General features: G+C 51.6%; 1 protein-coding gene across 1 annotated transcript; it reads left to right on the top strand.

Annotated features, from left to right (window-relative positions):
* Nucleotides 1-768: 768 nt before the first annotated feature.
* Nucleotides 769-14,567, top strand: LOC122191399 (SWI/SNF complex subunit SMARCC1-like). The gene is made up of 5 exons (XM_042891660.1): nucleotides 769-823; nucleotides 2,240-2,354; nucleotides 3,210-3,364; nucleotides 5,888-6,022; nucleotides 10,592-14,567. Exons 1-5 carry the CDS (start codon nucleotides 788-790, stop codon nucleotides 10,850-10,852), a joined length of 702 nt encoding a protein of 233 aa, XP_042747594.1. The 5' UTR covers nucleotides 769-787; the 3' UTR covers nucleotides 10,853-14,567.
* The last annotated feature ends 12 nt before the right edge of the window (nucleotides 14,568-14,579 follow it).

Genomic DNA, 14,579 nt, shown 5'->3' with positions numbered 1-14,579 from the left:
GATGTGGGCATAGGGGGGGGAAGGGGATCTCAGGGGTCTCCTCCAACCTGAATGCTTCTCTAATTCTGTCTGTAAGGCGTGTGAAATGCCAGCAAACTCCACTGTATTGTCTGCAAGGCACCAAGTGCTGGCGTAGGCAGTAATGAGGTATTGCTTTGGGAACCTTAGCACAGAATTGTGGCATCTGCAGGATGGAATTTAAATCTTCAGCTGACCTGCAGCCCCGGAGAGTGCTGCTGGATGGGCCGTGCATCAAAAGCAGCTCAGGGGATCCGGTGCTGAGGAGGAATTACAAGTCTGGCAGCTCCGTAATTGAGGTTAATCATGTAACTGACAACCATCTACAGAACCAAATTGGCTGTACTGGGGAAAATATTGTATAATGCTGTGACTTAGCAGTGGGAATTACTGTGTGACTCCAGCACTGCGGAGCTGTGTGTTAAACTCTTCTTTATGTGGCTAAAATTGATAGAGCTGAGTGTTTCCCCCTCTGTGGGTGAGCTGGGTGTATCAGCAGAGCACAGATAATGCCACGTTTTGTCCTGCTCGGTGGGCTGAAAAGAAAACCTCTTACATTCACATTTGCAAGTAAACTTGGTTTTTAAACCAAGATTAATGTAAGAGGCTTTGTGTCCTCCAGGATTTCAGTGCTGTGTGGCTTTCCTTATAAACCATCATCAGCACGGAACAGAAAATTGAGTTAATTCTGAAATGAGCGTAATGAATGAATGTTATGACAATTCTAAATACTTTATTTGTGTTCTCAGATGGAGCCGAAGAAGAAAAAATGGAAACAGAGACAGATGGGCAGCAGCCTGAGAAGGTAAACTCAGCTCAGCATATGGTCTGATGAGGCACTTCTGACACTCACAAACCCAAATCACTGCGTTCTGAAATGCCTGATAAGAAGGGGGAAGGAGTGTGCTGGTCAGTCCTGTGAGAGCAGTGCTCCCCAGCACTTTGCAGTCCCCACTCCACTTGCAGTGAGTGCTCTGGTCTTCAGTCATTGCCACGTTTCTTTTGCCAGCATCTTGTTTCCTAGTGCTGAGAAAAGGAGCTTGGGGCTGGGAGGAAATGTAAAGCAGTCAGCATCAAATGAATCGTGGGGACTTCAGCTGCAGAAGGACGTTGGTTTGCTGTTGTTCAGGACTTGTAGTGGTCTAAGGCAGGAGTTGCTTTGAAGTCTTGCCCTGGAAAAGTCTGTCTCGTGGCAAATTGCCTTTCCCAGAGTTGAAAGCAGCTTTTGGCTCTGTCAGGATCAGAGGGGTGAGGGCCTTCCTGGGAAACGGTGAGTTGTTTGGGTTCCTTGCAGTGCTTGGCAACCATGATTGAGTGGAGCTGGGCAGACAACCTGAATAATGATTAACTGCTGTTGGAACTCTGCATTGACAATGGGAGCAATGCTTGTTCAATGTGTGCAGCTCTGGGTGCTGCTTTGGGAGCTGTTCCATCCCCTGGGTGTGGGAGATGAGGTTGGTGGACCTCAGTGGAGGTCTCTGTAGCTGGTCAGTGAAACTCCTTTTTGCAGGAAATCTCCAAGGGGAAAATGATGCTTGCAGTCTTAAGCATGAAGCTGCTGCTGATTCCACTGATGGTAGCTTAAGGCGCCCAGATTTAAATTGTTTCCCTTCCTTTTTGCAAGCATTGCTCTCCCACCAATTCCTGGGCAGAAACACGTAATTCACCTGTGGCATTTGGGCCCACAGGTCACTGCTGTGGTTACAGTTCCTCACAATTTGAAGATAACACGTGGGCAGATGAATGCATTCAAGGCCAGGCTGGATGTGGCTCTGGGCAGCCTGGGCTGCTGGTTGGCGACCTGCACACAGCAGGGCTTGGAGCTGGATGAGTTTTGTGGTCCTTTGCAACCCAGGCCATTGTGTGGTTCTGTGATTGATCCTATGCTTCTATGAATGCTGTTAACATAACAAACACGGGACAGGGTGTGAGGTGTGCCCACATCCACGTGGGGACAGCAGGGAGCAGAACATGTGCCAGCAGGTTCTGTAGGGTGTCACATCCCACCAGGTGGAGAGCTCAGCCTGGGCCGCTGGAGCTGATGCTGCAGTTACTGGCTTTATTCAGGCTGTTGGTAGGAGTGTCAAAATGGGCTTAAGCAGAAGTCAGCCTTTAAAATTTAATCCTCCTTCATGATTGCAAATCAATTTGAAAGCTGTCATCCAAGTCAACAGTGGGTGCCTCGTATAGCTCTCATTCTCCAATCCTTCATCCTGTTTAGGTTGAAAGCAAAGCAGAGAGTGAAATTGAGGAAGGTGATAAAGTACAAGAAGGAGAAAATGAGAGGAATCCAGAAAAGGAGCAAGAAAGTGAAGCGACTGCAGACACCAAACCAGGTAATGGCCCCCAGCTGTTCCTCAGGCTGTGCTAGCTTTAATAGCCTTCCTCTGAAGTGTTTGGAAAGGACCATAAACTCAACTGTGGCAGAAGTATTTCCTCCTGCACATCAGGCTGCTTCGTGCTTCAGTAGTAAACATTCTGGTTTAATTTTGCTGCAAAGCTCAGGCACTGAATTCTTCCTTGAACTCCTTTTGGAGCTCAGCTGAGCTTTCTTTCACAGCGTGTTGTGACTGGGTGGAGAAATTACAGTTGGAGAGCAAGTGTAGGTCAAAATTCTTCTGCCTGTATTGCACTCCATCACAAAGAACTCACACAACTCCACTCACACACAAAGAAATGGGGCTGCCCACTTCTGCACTTAGAAAGTAACTCGGTGGGGTGATTTCCCTGTGAGGTGCTGCAGTCTTTATTTTGATGGGCTGTTCCTCCATGGGATGTTCCTCATGTTATTTGACACATTCTCTTTACCTGGTGGATGTATTGCTCTTACCTGGGGCTTACAGCCAGCATGTTGGCACCGGGAAGAATGAGATGTGTTGGAATTCATATAGAAGGGAGAGGTGGTAATGGAGTTGGTCTGGAAATAGAGCTAGAAAAGGTCTGGTGGAAGCACACTGATGGCAGAAAAGGGATAAACAGGATGGAAACTGAAAGTGTGTGTTGGATCAGATCCTTTTAAACTAATGCTGTCCCCTCTGCAGCACTCAGATGGGCAGCAGCAGCAACGTAGGACTGGTGGGGTGTGGATGAATGGGTTGGTTTGACTCAGAGCAGTGCAGTTCCTGTCCTGGCAGCGTGCTGCTAACAAAGGGGGAATGCACGTAACGAACTTGGCCACAAATCTCTTGCAGAAGAAAAGGAGGCAGAAGAGAACAAGGAGAACGTTGATGCAAGCAAAGACAAAGAAATGGAGGCTGGGAAGAAGAAAGTGGAACACGAGATCTCGGAAGGAAATGTGGCTACAGCTGCAGCTGCTGCTCTCGCCTCAGCTGCCACCAAAGCAAAGGTTTGTTCTGCGCACAGATCCACTGCTTGGTTTGCAGTTCACATTAGATCTCTTTTTAAAATGGTCTTTTGTTCCAGAGCTGTAGAATTTCATGTTCTGATCTCTAATACCTTGAAAGGCCACAGATGCCATCTTTGATTTCTTCTGCTTGGCCTCATCAGTGAAGCTGTGTAACGTAATTCAGGCGCTGCTCGTGCCTCTATGAAGCCAGTGAGCAGCCCTGAGAAAGAGCTGAACTCTTGGCATCCCTTGTAAGGGCTTCCCTCTGCTCGGTGGCTCTCTGCTTGTGGTGCTGAAGGAAGCAGCACCCTCGAGTTGCCTTTGTGCTGTGCCATTGTGACCCCTCGTTGGGAGCAAGGAGGCGATGTGCTCAGATGCAGTGGTGCAGTGGTTTTTATGGGCAGCTGGATGAAACCTGAGCACAGAGGTGCTGCTTTCTGCTCACTGCGTGCTTTTGGCCGTCATTCGTCTCCTGTTTGTTTGTCTGCAGCCCCTTAATGAGCTGTGCTTTGCATCGCTGTCCTGGTAGCTCTTACACCCCATCATGACCAATTGATGATGGTCAAAATCTCCTTTGTTCGTTCTCTTTTTGCAGGAACCAGAACGCCTTTGCTTCTTTCACAGTATCATTTTCAGTCTCTGTTTTCATGTCACGTGGTTTCTGCCCGCCTTCCTTGTGCATCACATCTGCATCCACACTGCTTCCAGTCCCAGGCCCTTCCACCTGCATAACCCACAGGATAACCCACTGCTGCTCAGCAGCCTTGCAAGTGTTTCCAGCCGTGCTTTGCTTTAAAGCATGGAGTTTAATCTCTGCTTAATGGAAGTCTTTGTTCTCCAAATCAAACCGATATCCCACTTGCCTCCATTAGGTGCTAACGAGTGCTGGAGGGAGGAGGGACTCAGCTAATGGTGGTTTTCATTATGATCATACAGATATTCCCAAAGAATTCTAGCTTTACATTACAGGAAATAATATGTTTTAATTAGAGTGCTCGTGCTTCTGAGTAGAATTCAGATGCAGCAGGGATTTCTCCTTCCAGCTGCATTTAAAAACCCAGACAGTGTTAAGGCTCTTGCTGAGCTGTGTCTTGTCTGAGCCTAATTCAGTTCTTCACGTTAAGCTCCAGACCTGGCCATGTGAAGAGCTGTTACAAAGTTCTTGATTTGATATCAGAGGAATTATTGCAGTTATAAGGAGAACCAAGGATTGGAGGAAAGTTGTCCTATCTGGGGAGTGATGTCCAGTGCATGTGAGCATTTAGGGGAGAGCCTCTGTGTCACAGGATTGTTTGAGTGGATGGGGATGGGCTGCCCTGCTGCAGACAGAGACACCTGCAGCTCCACTGGGTGCTCAGAGCCCCTCACAGCCTCCCTTGGGGGCACCAGGGGAGGGAATATGATGAGAAAACACCCCTGGGTTGGGATGAGGCAGAGGGATCATCACCACTTACTATCAGGCAAAACAGACCAGCCACAGGTGGTGAATCATAGAGGATCAGACACACAGAACCACAGGATGGTTGGGGTTGGAAGGGATCTTAAGGATCATGTAGTTCCAACCCCCTGCTACAGGCAGGGACACCTCCAGCACTGCAGCTGCTCACAGCCCCATCCAGCCTGGCCTGCAGTGCTTCCAGGGAGGGGGAAGATTCTCTTTTCTTTACACTTACAGAGGTCTCCCAACTTTCTAGCTTGTGACTGTAGACATCTTTTACCTGACTTCTTGCTAACAGTGTAATAATTAAAATTACCTCAAGCCAGGCAAAATGTCCATCAGAGGCTCTGTGTCCCAACCATGGGAGTTTTGTCACCGACTTTTATTGCAGATCTTTTAGTTTCACTGAAGCCCACTCACTGACACTGCCCTGGTGCCATGCAGAAATGCTGTGGTGGCAGTGCCTGTTCTGAGCATGGCTTCATTTGGAGCTGTAAGCTGTCAATGAGAGCTGGTGGGCTCTTGTGAGTCTGTGTGCCTCTCCCACCTGAGATGTGCAGCATTCCATGGGCTGTCTCATGCCATGTATGAAGCTCTGTGTCTCCCATGCCAGGTGCCTGTCTGTGTGTCTGTCACAGCCTTTCAGGGAGTCTGCATTTTCCTGTTCTGTTTGGCACTGTGTACACACAGCCTTGCAGCCTGGTTATCAAAAGAAACTGGATGGGACTGTTTCGAGTTCCTTTTCATTAGTCAGGCTCTGCCCCATCCTGGGGCTGAACTGCTGCAGCAAGAGGTTGTATGGCTTTATAGTGAGGTGCTCCCCTGTTTGCATCTCCCCTGGGCATGCTGTGTCCAGAATGTTGGATGGCTAGTGAGAAATGAGCAGCCACAGTGCTGCCTGTGTTACAACCAGACCCCTATTTAAAAGCTTGGTAGTATCCTGAGGGCTTCTGATTCTGAGCATAAAGTTGATAATCTAGTGTCCTGATTTCTGTCCAGACACAGAACAGAATGGCTACAGCTAGGTGCAGGTGGGGCTGGTAACCATGAAATGCATTTAAAGCTGAGCTCTGTTTTGTTCTCAGCACCTAGCAGCAGTGGAAGAAAGAAAAATCAAGTCCCTGGTTGCTCTCCTGGTGGAAACACAGATGAAAAAGCTGGAGATAAAGCTTCGCCATTTCGAGGAGCTGGAAACCATTATGGACCGAGAGAAAGAGGCAGTAAGTAGTGGGATGCTGATCTGAAATGGGGCTCAGTACTGGCGAGACTTCATGTGTGCTAACAGCAGCTGCAGCTTTGCTCCCTGTTGTGCAGCAATTTCTACCCCAGCTGGAATTTGTTGTTCCCCTGCGCTGTGCTGTTGGAGCCCTCCCTGCTATGCAGAATCTTCCCTTTACCACAGCAGCAAAGTGGGGACATGACAGATTTGCTTCCTGTCTGTTACATGTGAGCTTTGTGCAGGCCTTGTGACCTGGCTGATAACTGATGTAAGCACTGCTGCTTCCTGGGAAGAGAACGCAGTGATGGACACCTGGCTTCCCCAGAGGGATGGGGAGCCAGTGCTGCCTGCTTCTCTTCCTGACCTGCTCTGCAGGTTTGGTTTTAAGTGTGCACCTCCTGTTTTTGGAGGATATCCTTGGAAGAATCCCCCAGGTGAGATGCCATCCAACTGCTTGCTGTAGGCAGGGATTTGTGTGAGCTGGGGAGGGCAGCAGCAGCTGCAGCACAGGGAAGCAGCGATGTCACATGAGAAGAGGGGACTGCTGGTAGCAACCATGGATGTGTCATAGAATGATAGAGTAGCCTGGGTTGCAAAGGAGCACGATGCTCATCTCATTGCAACACCCTGCTGTGTGCAGGTCGCCAACCAGCAGCCCAGGCTGCCCAGAGCCACATCCAGCCTGGCCTCCAATGCCTGCAGGGATGGGGCATCCACAGCCTCCTTGGGCAACCTGTGCCAGTGCCTCACCACCCTCTGGCTCAAAAACTTCCTCCTCATATCCAACCCAAACCTCCCCTGTCTCACTTTAAAACCATTCCCCTTGTCCCATCACCACCCACCCTCACAAACAGCCGTTCCCCTCCTGTTTATCTGCTCCCTTTGGGTACATCTGGCAGTGAGGTGGAACTGGAGGAGCTGGGCAAGCAAAGGAAAGCATTGCTGATTTGTCTTCAGTCTGGTGGGTGGTGATGTGGGGCCAGCTGGGAATGGCAGTGCCATTGGGAGTGACTGTGGTGCAGCCCAGGCTGGGATTGGTGATAGTAGCACTGTGGGGATGGCTCGTGGGTACCTGCATCTCTTAAAGTCAGGGTGCAACAGGAGGAGATGCTGTCTGTGCCTGGTGGGATCTGACTGGTGGATGCCCCATCCCTGCAGGCATTCAAGGCCAGGCTGGATGTGGCTCTGGGCAGCCTGGGCTGCTGGTTGGTGACCTGCACACAGCAGGGGTTGCAGTGAGATGAGCACTGTGCTCCTTTGCCACCCAGGCCGTTCTGTGATCCATGCAATGACTGCACACCTTCCTTCCCATTGTAGCTCCATGGGCTTTTGCTGTGCAGTTCCTCTGCAGCTATTACAAAGCTGACCCAAAGCTGCACTGTAACCAGGGAGCAGTCCATGCGTGTGTTATTCTCTCTTACCTTGCTTTCTGTCAATATGCAATTGCTCCAGATGTGATGAGGATACTGAGCGGTCATTCTAGGAGTTGTCACGTTTGCCCTGCCATGTGAGTTTAATGGAATTTACATCCTGGCCGTGGCATTAATCACACTGATGGGGTTTGACAAGCTGTGGTCTCCTGTTGCAGCAGAATGTCAGCAGGATTGGCTGGATTGCTCAGCATCTTCCACCACCTCAGCGCAGTGTCTGCCCCGACACTGATTGGCAGTGCTGGAAATGGACCTAACTATTCTGAAAAGGTTCTCCCTGGCTGTATTTGGGGATATGTTCTATTAGTGACAGGGTTTTTCCTCTTTGAGGCATGTGACATTTTCCTTCTTAAAAATACACAGACAGTTTTTTTTCCTCCTTGGCTTTCTGGCAGCTAAACGTGGTCTTTTCACCTGTCACTGTGGATATTGGGTGGAACAATTAAAGCAAAAAAGCCCTTAGTGCTGTTGCACGCTGTGCAGATGCCTTTATTTGCTGCTGTGTTACAGCAAAGATAAGTGTTGGAAGAAATGTGTGCTGCAGACTGCGCAGTGGAAGGCGATGGGCAAAACAAATTGACTCAGTGTTTAAGCTGAAGCAATTTCAGTGCTGCCAACTCTGATTGTGTGCAATGGGAATCCTGTTGGTGGGAGCCTCGTTGACCCAGAATTCATAATCGCACACGAATGCCTTTCTTTACCATTCCTGTATGGGGAGGAGTTACTTTCTGAAGAAGGAACTGTCATACAGACTGTTGTGTGAGCATACATATGTACAGAGTGCTTGTAAGAGTGCCTCTAATGGTGAATCTCTTTGCAGCAGCACCGAAATGCATTGCCACAAACCTGAGGGCTGTGGGGAAAGTTGTGCCCATGGCTGCGTGCCTGAATGTGAGCTGTAAGGAACGGGGTTATGAGGGAGCTGAGCTCTGTGTGCTCGTCCTGCTGGGCGGCCCTGCTTTGCTCCTGCAGGTCCTGCAGCACACAGAAGCAGACTGCTGGGACCTTCCCACTGAGAAGTGTGCTGGTACCAATTGCCTTTATGCTGCTCCAGCCTTCCACTGGCTGTCTGCAGTGCTGTGCTGAGCTCGTGGGCATGGATGCAGGAAGGACTGGGGGTCCTGGTGGATGAAAAACTGACCATGAGCCAGCAGTGTGCTTTGCAGCTTGGAAAATCAATGGTATCCTGGGCTGCATCAGCAGAGGGGAGGCAGCAGGGACAGGGAGGTGATTGCCCCTCTCTGCTCTGCTCTTGTGAGGCCCCACCTGCAGTGCAGCATCCAGGTCTGGGGCCTCCAGTACAAGAAAGACAGGGAGCTGTTGGAGAGGGTCCAGAGGAGCCATAAAGATGCTCAGAGGGCTGCAGCACCTCCCTACAAAAACAGGCTGAGGGAGCTGGGCTTGTTGAGCATGGAGAAGAGAAGCTGCGGGGTGACCTGAGTGCAGCCTGCAGTGCCTAAAGGGAGCCTGCAGCCAGGAGGGGAGTCAGCTCTTGGCAAGGGGAGATGGCAGCAGGACGAGGGGAATGGTTTGGAGCTGAGGGAGGGCAGCTGGAGGTTGGATGTGAGGGGAAGTTGTGTGCTGTGAGAGCGGTGAGGGGCTGGAACAGCTGCCCAGAGAGGCTGTGATGCCCCGTCCATCCGTGGAGGTGTTGGAGGCCAGGTTGGATGGGGCCCTGGGCAGCCTGGGCTGCTGTGAAATGGGGAGGTTGGTGGCCCTGCATTGGTGGGGGGGTTGGAGCTTCGTGATCCTTGAGGTCCCTTCCAACCCAACCATTCTGTGATGCTATGAGGAGCCTAACACAGAAGTGGTTGATTGGGCTCTGCATGGTTTCGGCACAAGCCTGCATCATAACTTGTATGAAGGAACCTTTTTCCTGTGTCCAACCATCTTTTCTGACAAACCACGGCAGGGTAGGGTGCCATGGAGAGAGCACAGCAGCAGTGTAAGTGAACATAACAAGTGTGTGTTAGCAGTGCTTTGGTCTTCAGGGTCACTTGCAACAGTTCCTTTCTGAACCTCCTGCCGCCTACCGACTCTGTTGCCATATATGCACCATTACACCATTGGTGTCTGTGTCTCCTCGTTTCATCCAGTCCCTCCCCCTAACCTGTCCCATTGGGCAGGGACAAAGGGCTCATGGCAGCGTGACAAATCGCATTGTTGTCCCTGTGCTCTGACAAACAGCCCCCGACCAGCAGGATGCATTATTCATCAGCTCTGTCCCCATCTGGTTCTGCTGCTGAATGCACGCTCTGTAGTGGAATTTGGTTCTCATCCGTGTTTTGTCAGCACTCACACGGGCAGCACAAAGCGTGGGGGGCTCTGGGATTCCTGGAGGGCATCCCTGAGATGTGCAGCTCCTCGGCAACACTGCCTGGATCGGTCACAGAGTGCAGTGCAGCACCTCTCAATCCTGCTGCATGAGTAGCAAACAGAGCTGGTTTCTTAACTGTCATAGAAATGCATTATGATTCTTAATTAAGAGTCATAGAATCACAGAACAGCCTGGGTTGCAAAGGAGCACGATGCTCATCCAGCTCCAACCCCCTGCTGTGTGCAGGTCACCAACCAGCAGCCCAGGCTGCCCAGAGCCACATCCAGCCTGGCCTTGAATGCCTGCAGGGATGGGGCATCCACAGCCTCCTTGGGCAACCTGTGCCAGTGCCTCACCGCCCTCTGGGGGAAAAACTTCCTCCTCATATCCAACCTCAACCTCCCCTGTCTCACTTTCAAACCATTCCCCTTGTCCCATCACCACCCACCCTCACACACAGCCGTTCCCCTCCTGTTTATCCGCTCCCTTCAAGCACTGAAGGCCACCATGAGGTCTCCCTGCAGCCTTCTCTTCTCCAAGCCAAACCATCCCGGTTCCCTCAACCTTTCCTCAGAGAGCTGCACGGTTTCTGCTGGAACTGCAGCAGTGCTGGATGCTCTGTGCAGTTTATGATCAAGTAGTGTGTTAATAGCAGTACTGAAAGAATCTCTAGGATGAAATGAGGCGAGTTCATTGGGTGCAGCTGGGAAATGGCCTGCGCCCACCGCTGCACACAGCACAGGTTGTTTCTGCTCCCAGCTGCCCCGTTGAAAGGCTCTCAGTTTGCTGTTCTGACCCATTCCCTTTGTGTTTCTCCCCCCAGTTGGAGCAGCAGAGGCAGCAGCTGCTGACGGAGCGCCAGAACTTCCACATGGAGCAGCTGAAGTACGCTGAGCTCCGCGCCCGGCAGCAAATGGAGCAGCAGCACAGCCAGAACGCCCAGCAGCCTCACCAGCACTCCGCACCCGCGCTGAACCCGCTGGGCACAGCAGCTCACCAGGGCCTCCTGCCCCACCAGCAGCCCCCGCCGTACCCAATGATGCACCACCAGATGCCTCCACCTCACCCCCCCCCAGCCAGGTAAGGATCCAAGCACGGCGCTGCCGTCGCCACCCTGTGAGGGATGGAAGGGAGAAGGGCAGGGGGTCAGGTCTCTGTTGCCGGTGTCGGTTGGAGTTGGGGCGCATGGGATTGCATAGGAGCCCCGCTGTGCTGCCGTGGGTGATGGGTGCTGCCTGGCCGAGCCACAGGCTGTTTCCAAAGCTCTGAATGGAGAAAAACAAAGGAAGTAAAAACAGAGCTGCCACCGAGCATCATTGACAAATGTCTCTCAGACTCTGTATTTCCTTAAGACTTTTTCATGCCAGGCCATCTCTGCTCCTTCAACAGCAATCATTCACTCCGATTTTCTCCAGTTCGTGACCTGTCTGATCAGGTAAAAGCTTAAGGGAAGGGACACGAGCTGAGGAGCAGAGCAGGCAGCTCCTGAGGCACTTCTCCATGGCAGGAGGTGTGACTGATGTGCTCCATGCCTTCCTCAGAGCATCCCAGCTCCTGCCTCATGGCTGTGCTGCTGTCAGCTGGGAATCACAGAGCCGTGTTGGTTGGAGGAGTGGCTGGAAGCACAGCAGCAGGGCAGGTTGTGCCATGGGGGTTTGGATGTCTTTGGGGATGAAGATATTCCTAACATTGAGGGGTGGGGAAGCAGAGTGGCCAAGTGATCGTGCAGGACCAGCTTGGAAAGCAGCATTCCTGCCATTTATTCCAAACTGCGTGTGCTTCACTGCAGAACAGGTAGCTCTGCTTCTAAGAAACAAAGCTGCAAAGTTTTACCTTTATTAATGCAGTTCTGCCTTAAAACCATTCACTGTGAAAAGGGATTGGGACTGTCCAGTGTTGTACTTGTGCTGGGAAGGAGCTTATGGGAATTAGAAGGGAAGGCTTTGCAATGCCTGCTGAGTGCTGCTGAAATCATTTCAAGCAAAAAAAGCCACCTGGAATGGCTGAACCTGGTTGGGTGGCAGGGAGGGAGCACAGCTTCTGTCAGTTTTCAGCTGCTGGAGCAAAACCATTCTAAAAGATGACCGGTGGGTTATTAATTAAACATCTTTCCTATGGTTTTGTGATAAAATAGGCTCTGGGTTGGATTGGAGTGATGTAGTGCCTGGTTGGTCTTGTTTTTTATGCCGTATTGATTACTTAGTTTGTTCATTGAGTGCAATGAAGAACCATTCTGTGCCATGGAGAAGGGGCAAATTGAAGGTGGTTTGTAGGAGGGGGCCATACAGTGTGCCATCAGACCAGCTCTCACAGGCTGCTGTTGAGACTGAAAGCATAACGAGGTAATATGCTTTGTTGTGCTCATTAGGGGGCCAGTAAGGCTTTGTTTCTAAGATGCTCACATCCTCAGTTCACATCATGCCTTATCACTTCAGCCCCACCAGAGTCATCCAGGCCCTCCGTGCCTGCAGCAGCCCCTGCAGTGTGCATTGCAGGGAGTGCAGTGCTGTTAATGCTTCCTCCAGTGAGTTCAGCTCTTGTGTGCTGAGCCAGGCTGGGGTTGTGCCACAGGAGGGACCCTGCACTCTGCAGATATGGTGACCCAGAAGCTCTCCTGGCTTTCTGTTTGGCTACTTGGAGTTTTCCACTGTTCAGCTTTCCTTCCTCACCGTCAGAACATCACGGTGTGGTGCTGTGCAGATGGTGCATGCACAGCCATGATCTGCAGCAGCCCTGCTGGAGCCCTCGGGCACTCAGCAGCTGTGTTCTGCACACACACACACACACACAGCCCATGGGCTGCATGCATTAGGAAAAATAAACAGCCCCATCACATCAGATTGCTCACGTTCTGTCTGTGATAAAACAGCAGAGCTGCTATCACAGTGTGTGCATCTTCCTCCCTTATGCTTTCCTGGGATGACTGTGATGTATTTATTTGTGTCAGTCTTGGCAAGTGAGCAGTAAAATAGTTTAATGCATTGATCAGGAGTTGGGGCTCAACTTTGGATCTCACTGGGGGCACCAGGCAGGATGCTGGCATGGGTTTGGGTCTCAGCTTTGGGTCTCAGCTTTGGGTCTCAGCTTTGGGTCTCAGCGTTGGGTCTCAGCGTTGGGTCTCAGCTTTGGGTCTCAGCTTTGGGTCTCGTTGGTGTCAGCAGGCAGGATGCTGGTGTGGGATTGGCTCTCCTTCGAGTCTCATGGCTGTCACCAGGCAAGCTGCTGGCCTTAAGGGTGGTGAAAAGTGGAGCTGTTGATTCATCAGACTGTGAGCAAAATGCAAAGTCAAATGTCTTTACAGTGATTGATGTAAGCTGAAGAGATGGCAGGAAACAAAGCAGAAGAAGGATCTGAGAGGCGTTTATAGATGGAAAGAGGGAAAGCTGCTGCTTACAGCATGCCTGGGTTGGAGGCAGAAGCAGGCTGGGCTCAAAAACAAACTTGCCCCATCTTTCTGTTTCTGGCCTTGCAGTCGGTCACGTCATAGGAGCTCGAGGCTGACTTCTCTTTGTGCACAGTCTGGTTGTCCGAGGGGGGCCCAGCAGAGCTGTGTACACGTGGTGCTGGTGGTGCAGCATTCATGCATGAGTCTGGGCTTGTGAGCTGTAGCAGGAGATTGGGGCAGGCGGGCTGAGAGCTCTGCCTTGCTGTGTCACACAGAAGCAGGGTGTGCAGGAGGACCCTCCAGGCTGCTTTGGGTGCCAACGTGGGCTGCTGGCTGCTGCCTCCTTCCCGACTCACACCGTCCTGTCATCTTCATGGCTGCGGAGCTCCTGGGAGTGTGGGCAGCTCCCAGCTCCTCCCAGGGATGCATTATTGAAGGTGTGTCAATATTTCAGCACAGGAAGGATGTGGAGCGGGTCAGGAGGAGGACATCAGGATGCTCAGAGGATTGGAGCAGCTCTGCAAAGGAGAGCTGGGAGCTGACTGTGTTCAAACTGGAGGAGAGGAGGCTCTGAGGTGACCACGTTGTGGCCCTTCCAGTACATAAAGGGAGCTTGTAAACAGGAGGGAGTGACTTTTTACACAGGCAGATAGTGACAGGACAAGGGGGAACAGCTTTAAGCTAAAGGAAGGAGATTTAGGTGGGATGTGAGGAGGAAACTCTCTACCCAGAGGCGGAGAGATGCTGGCACTGCCCTGAGCGGTGGGTGCCCCATCCCTGGAGGTGCCTGAGGTCGTGGCTGGGCCCTGGGCAGCCTGAGCTGGGGGCAGGGGTTCCTTTCAGCCCAACCACTCTGTGGTTCTGGGATCTTGAAGGACCCTTCCTACCCACTGTGTTCTGTGGTTCTGTGCTTGGAAGGTTACTTGCTGTGCTGCACAAGGGCTGCCCTGGCTGGAGTAGTGCATCTAGCTGCTTGTACTGGGTGTGCATGGTCACAGAAATGCAGCAGTGACCACGGATGGGTCTGGAGCCCAGCACAGCCATCAGAGGAGTCAGATCCATCAGCACCAAGTGAGTTACACTGGAGGGAAGTGACAGAAACACGGCATGCAAGCGAAGTGGAAATCATGCCTTTCTCCAGAGATGTGATGCTAAGTGAATTAGCATGCTTAATTATTCACAGTTCTCAGCTGGGAGTCGCCTGCTGCAGGGTGTGCTCAGTGCTGGGCACCTGATGGAGGCCATGGAGTGGGCCCAGAGTCCAGGGAAAGGAGTGCAGGTTGGGGTTGGGGTTTGGGATCTCAGAGGTCTTTTGCAGACCTTTCTGTTTCACCAACAAAGCTGCTCAGGGTTCAGCACTGCAGTCCCCCTTTCGGAGCTCATTGAAGCCTCACCTGATTGTCATCATCACATTCTGGTGAGCTTC

Source organism: Lagopus leucura, unplaced genomic scaffold, assembly GCF_019238085.1.
Source record: "Lagopus leucura isolate 7727_CA_CO unplaced genomic scaffold, USGS_WTPT01 227-2_obj-0_obj, whole genome shotgun sequence".
NCBI lineage: Eukaryota > Metazoa > Chordata > Aves > Galliformes > Phasianidae > Lagopus > Lagopus leucura.
The sequence above is the reverse complement of the archived record's forward strand: the minus strand, read 5'-3'. Positions and strand labels throughout refer to the sequence as shown.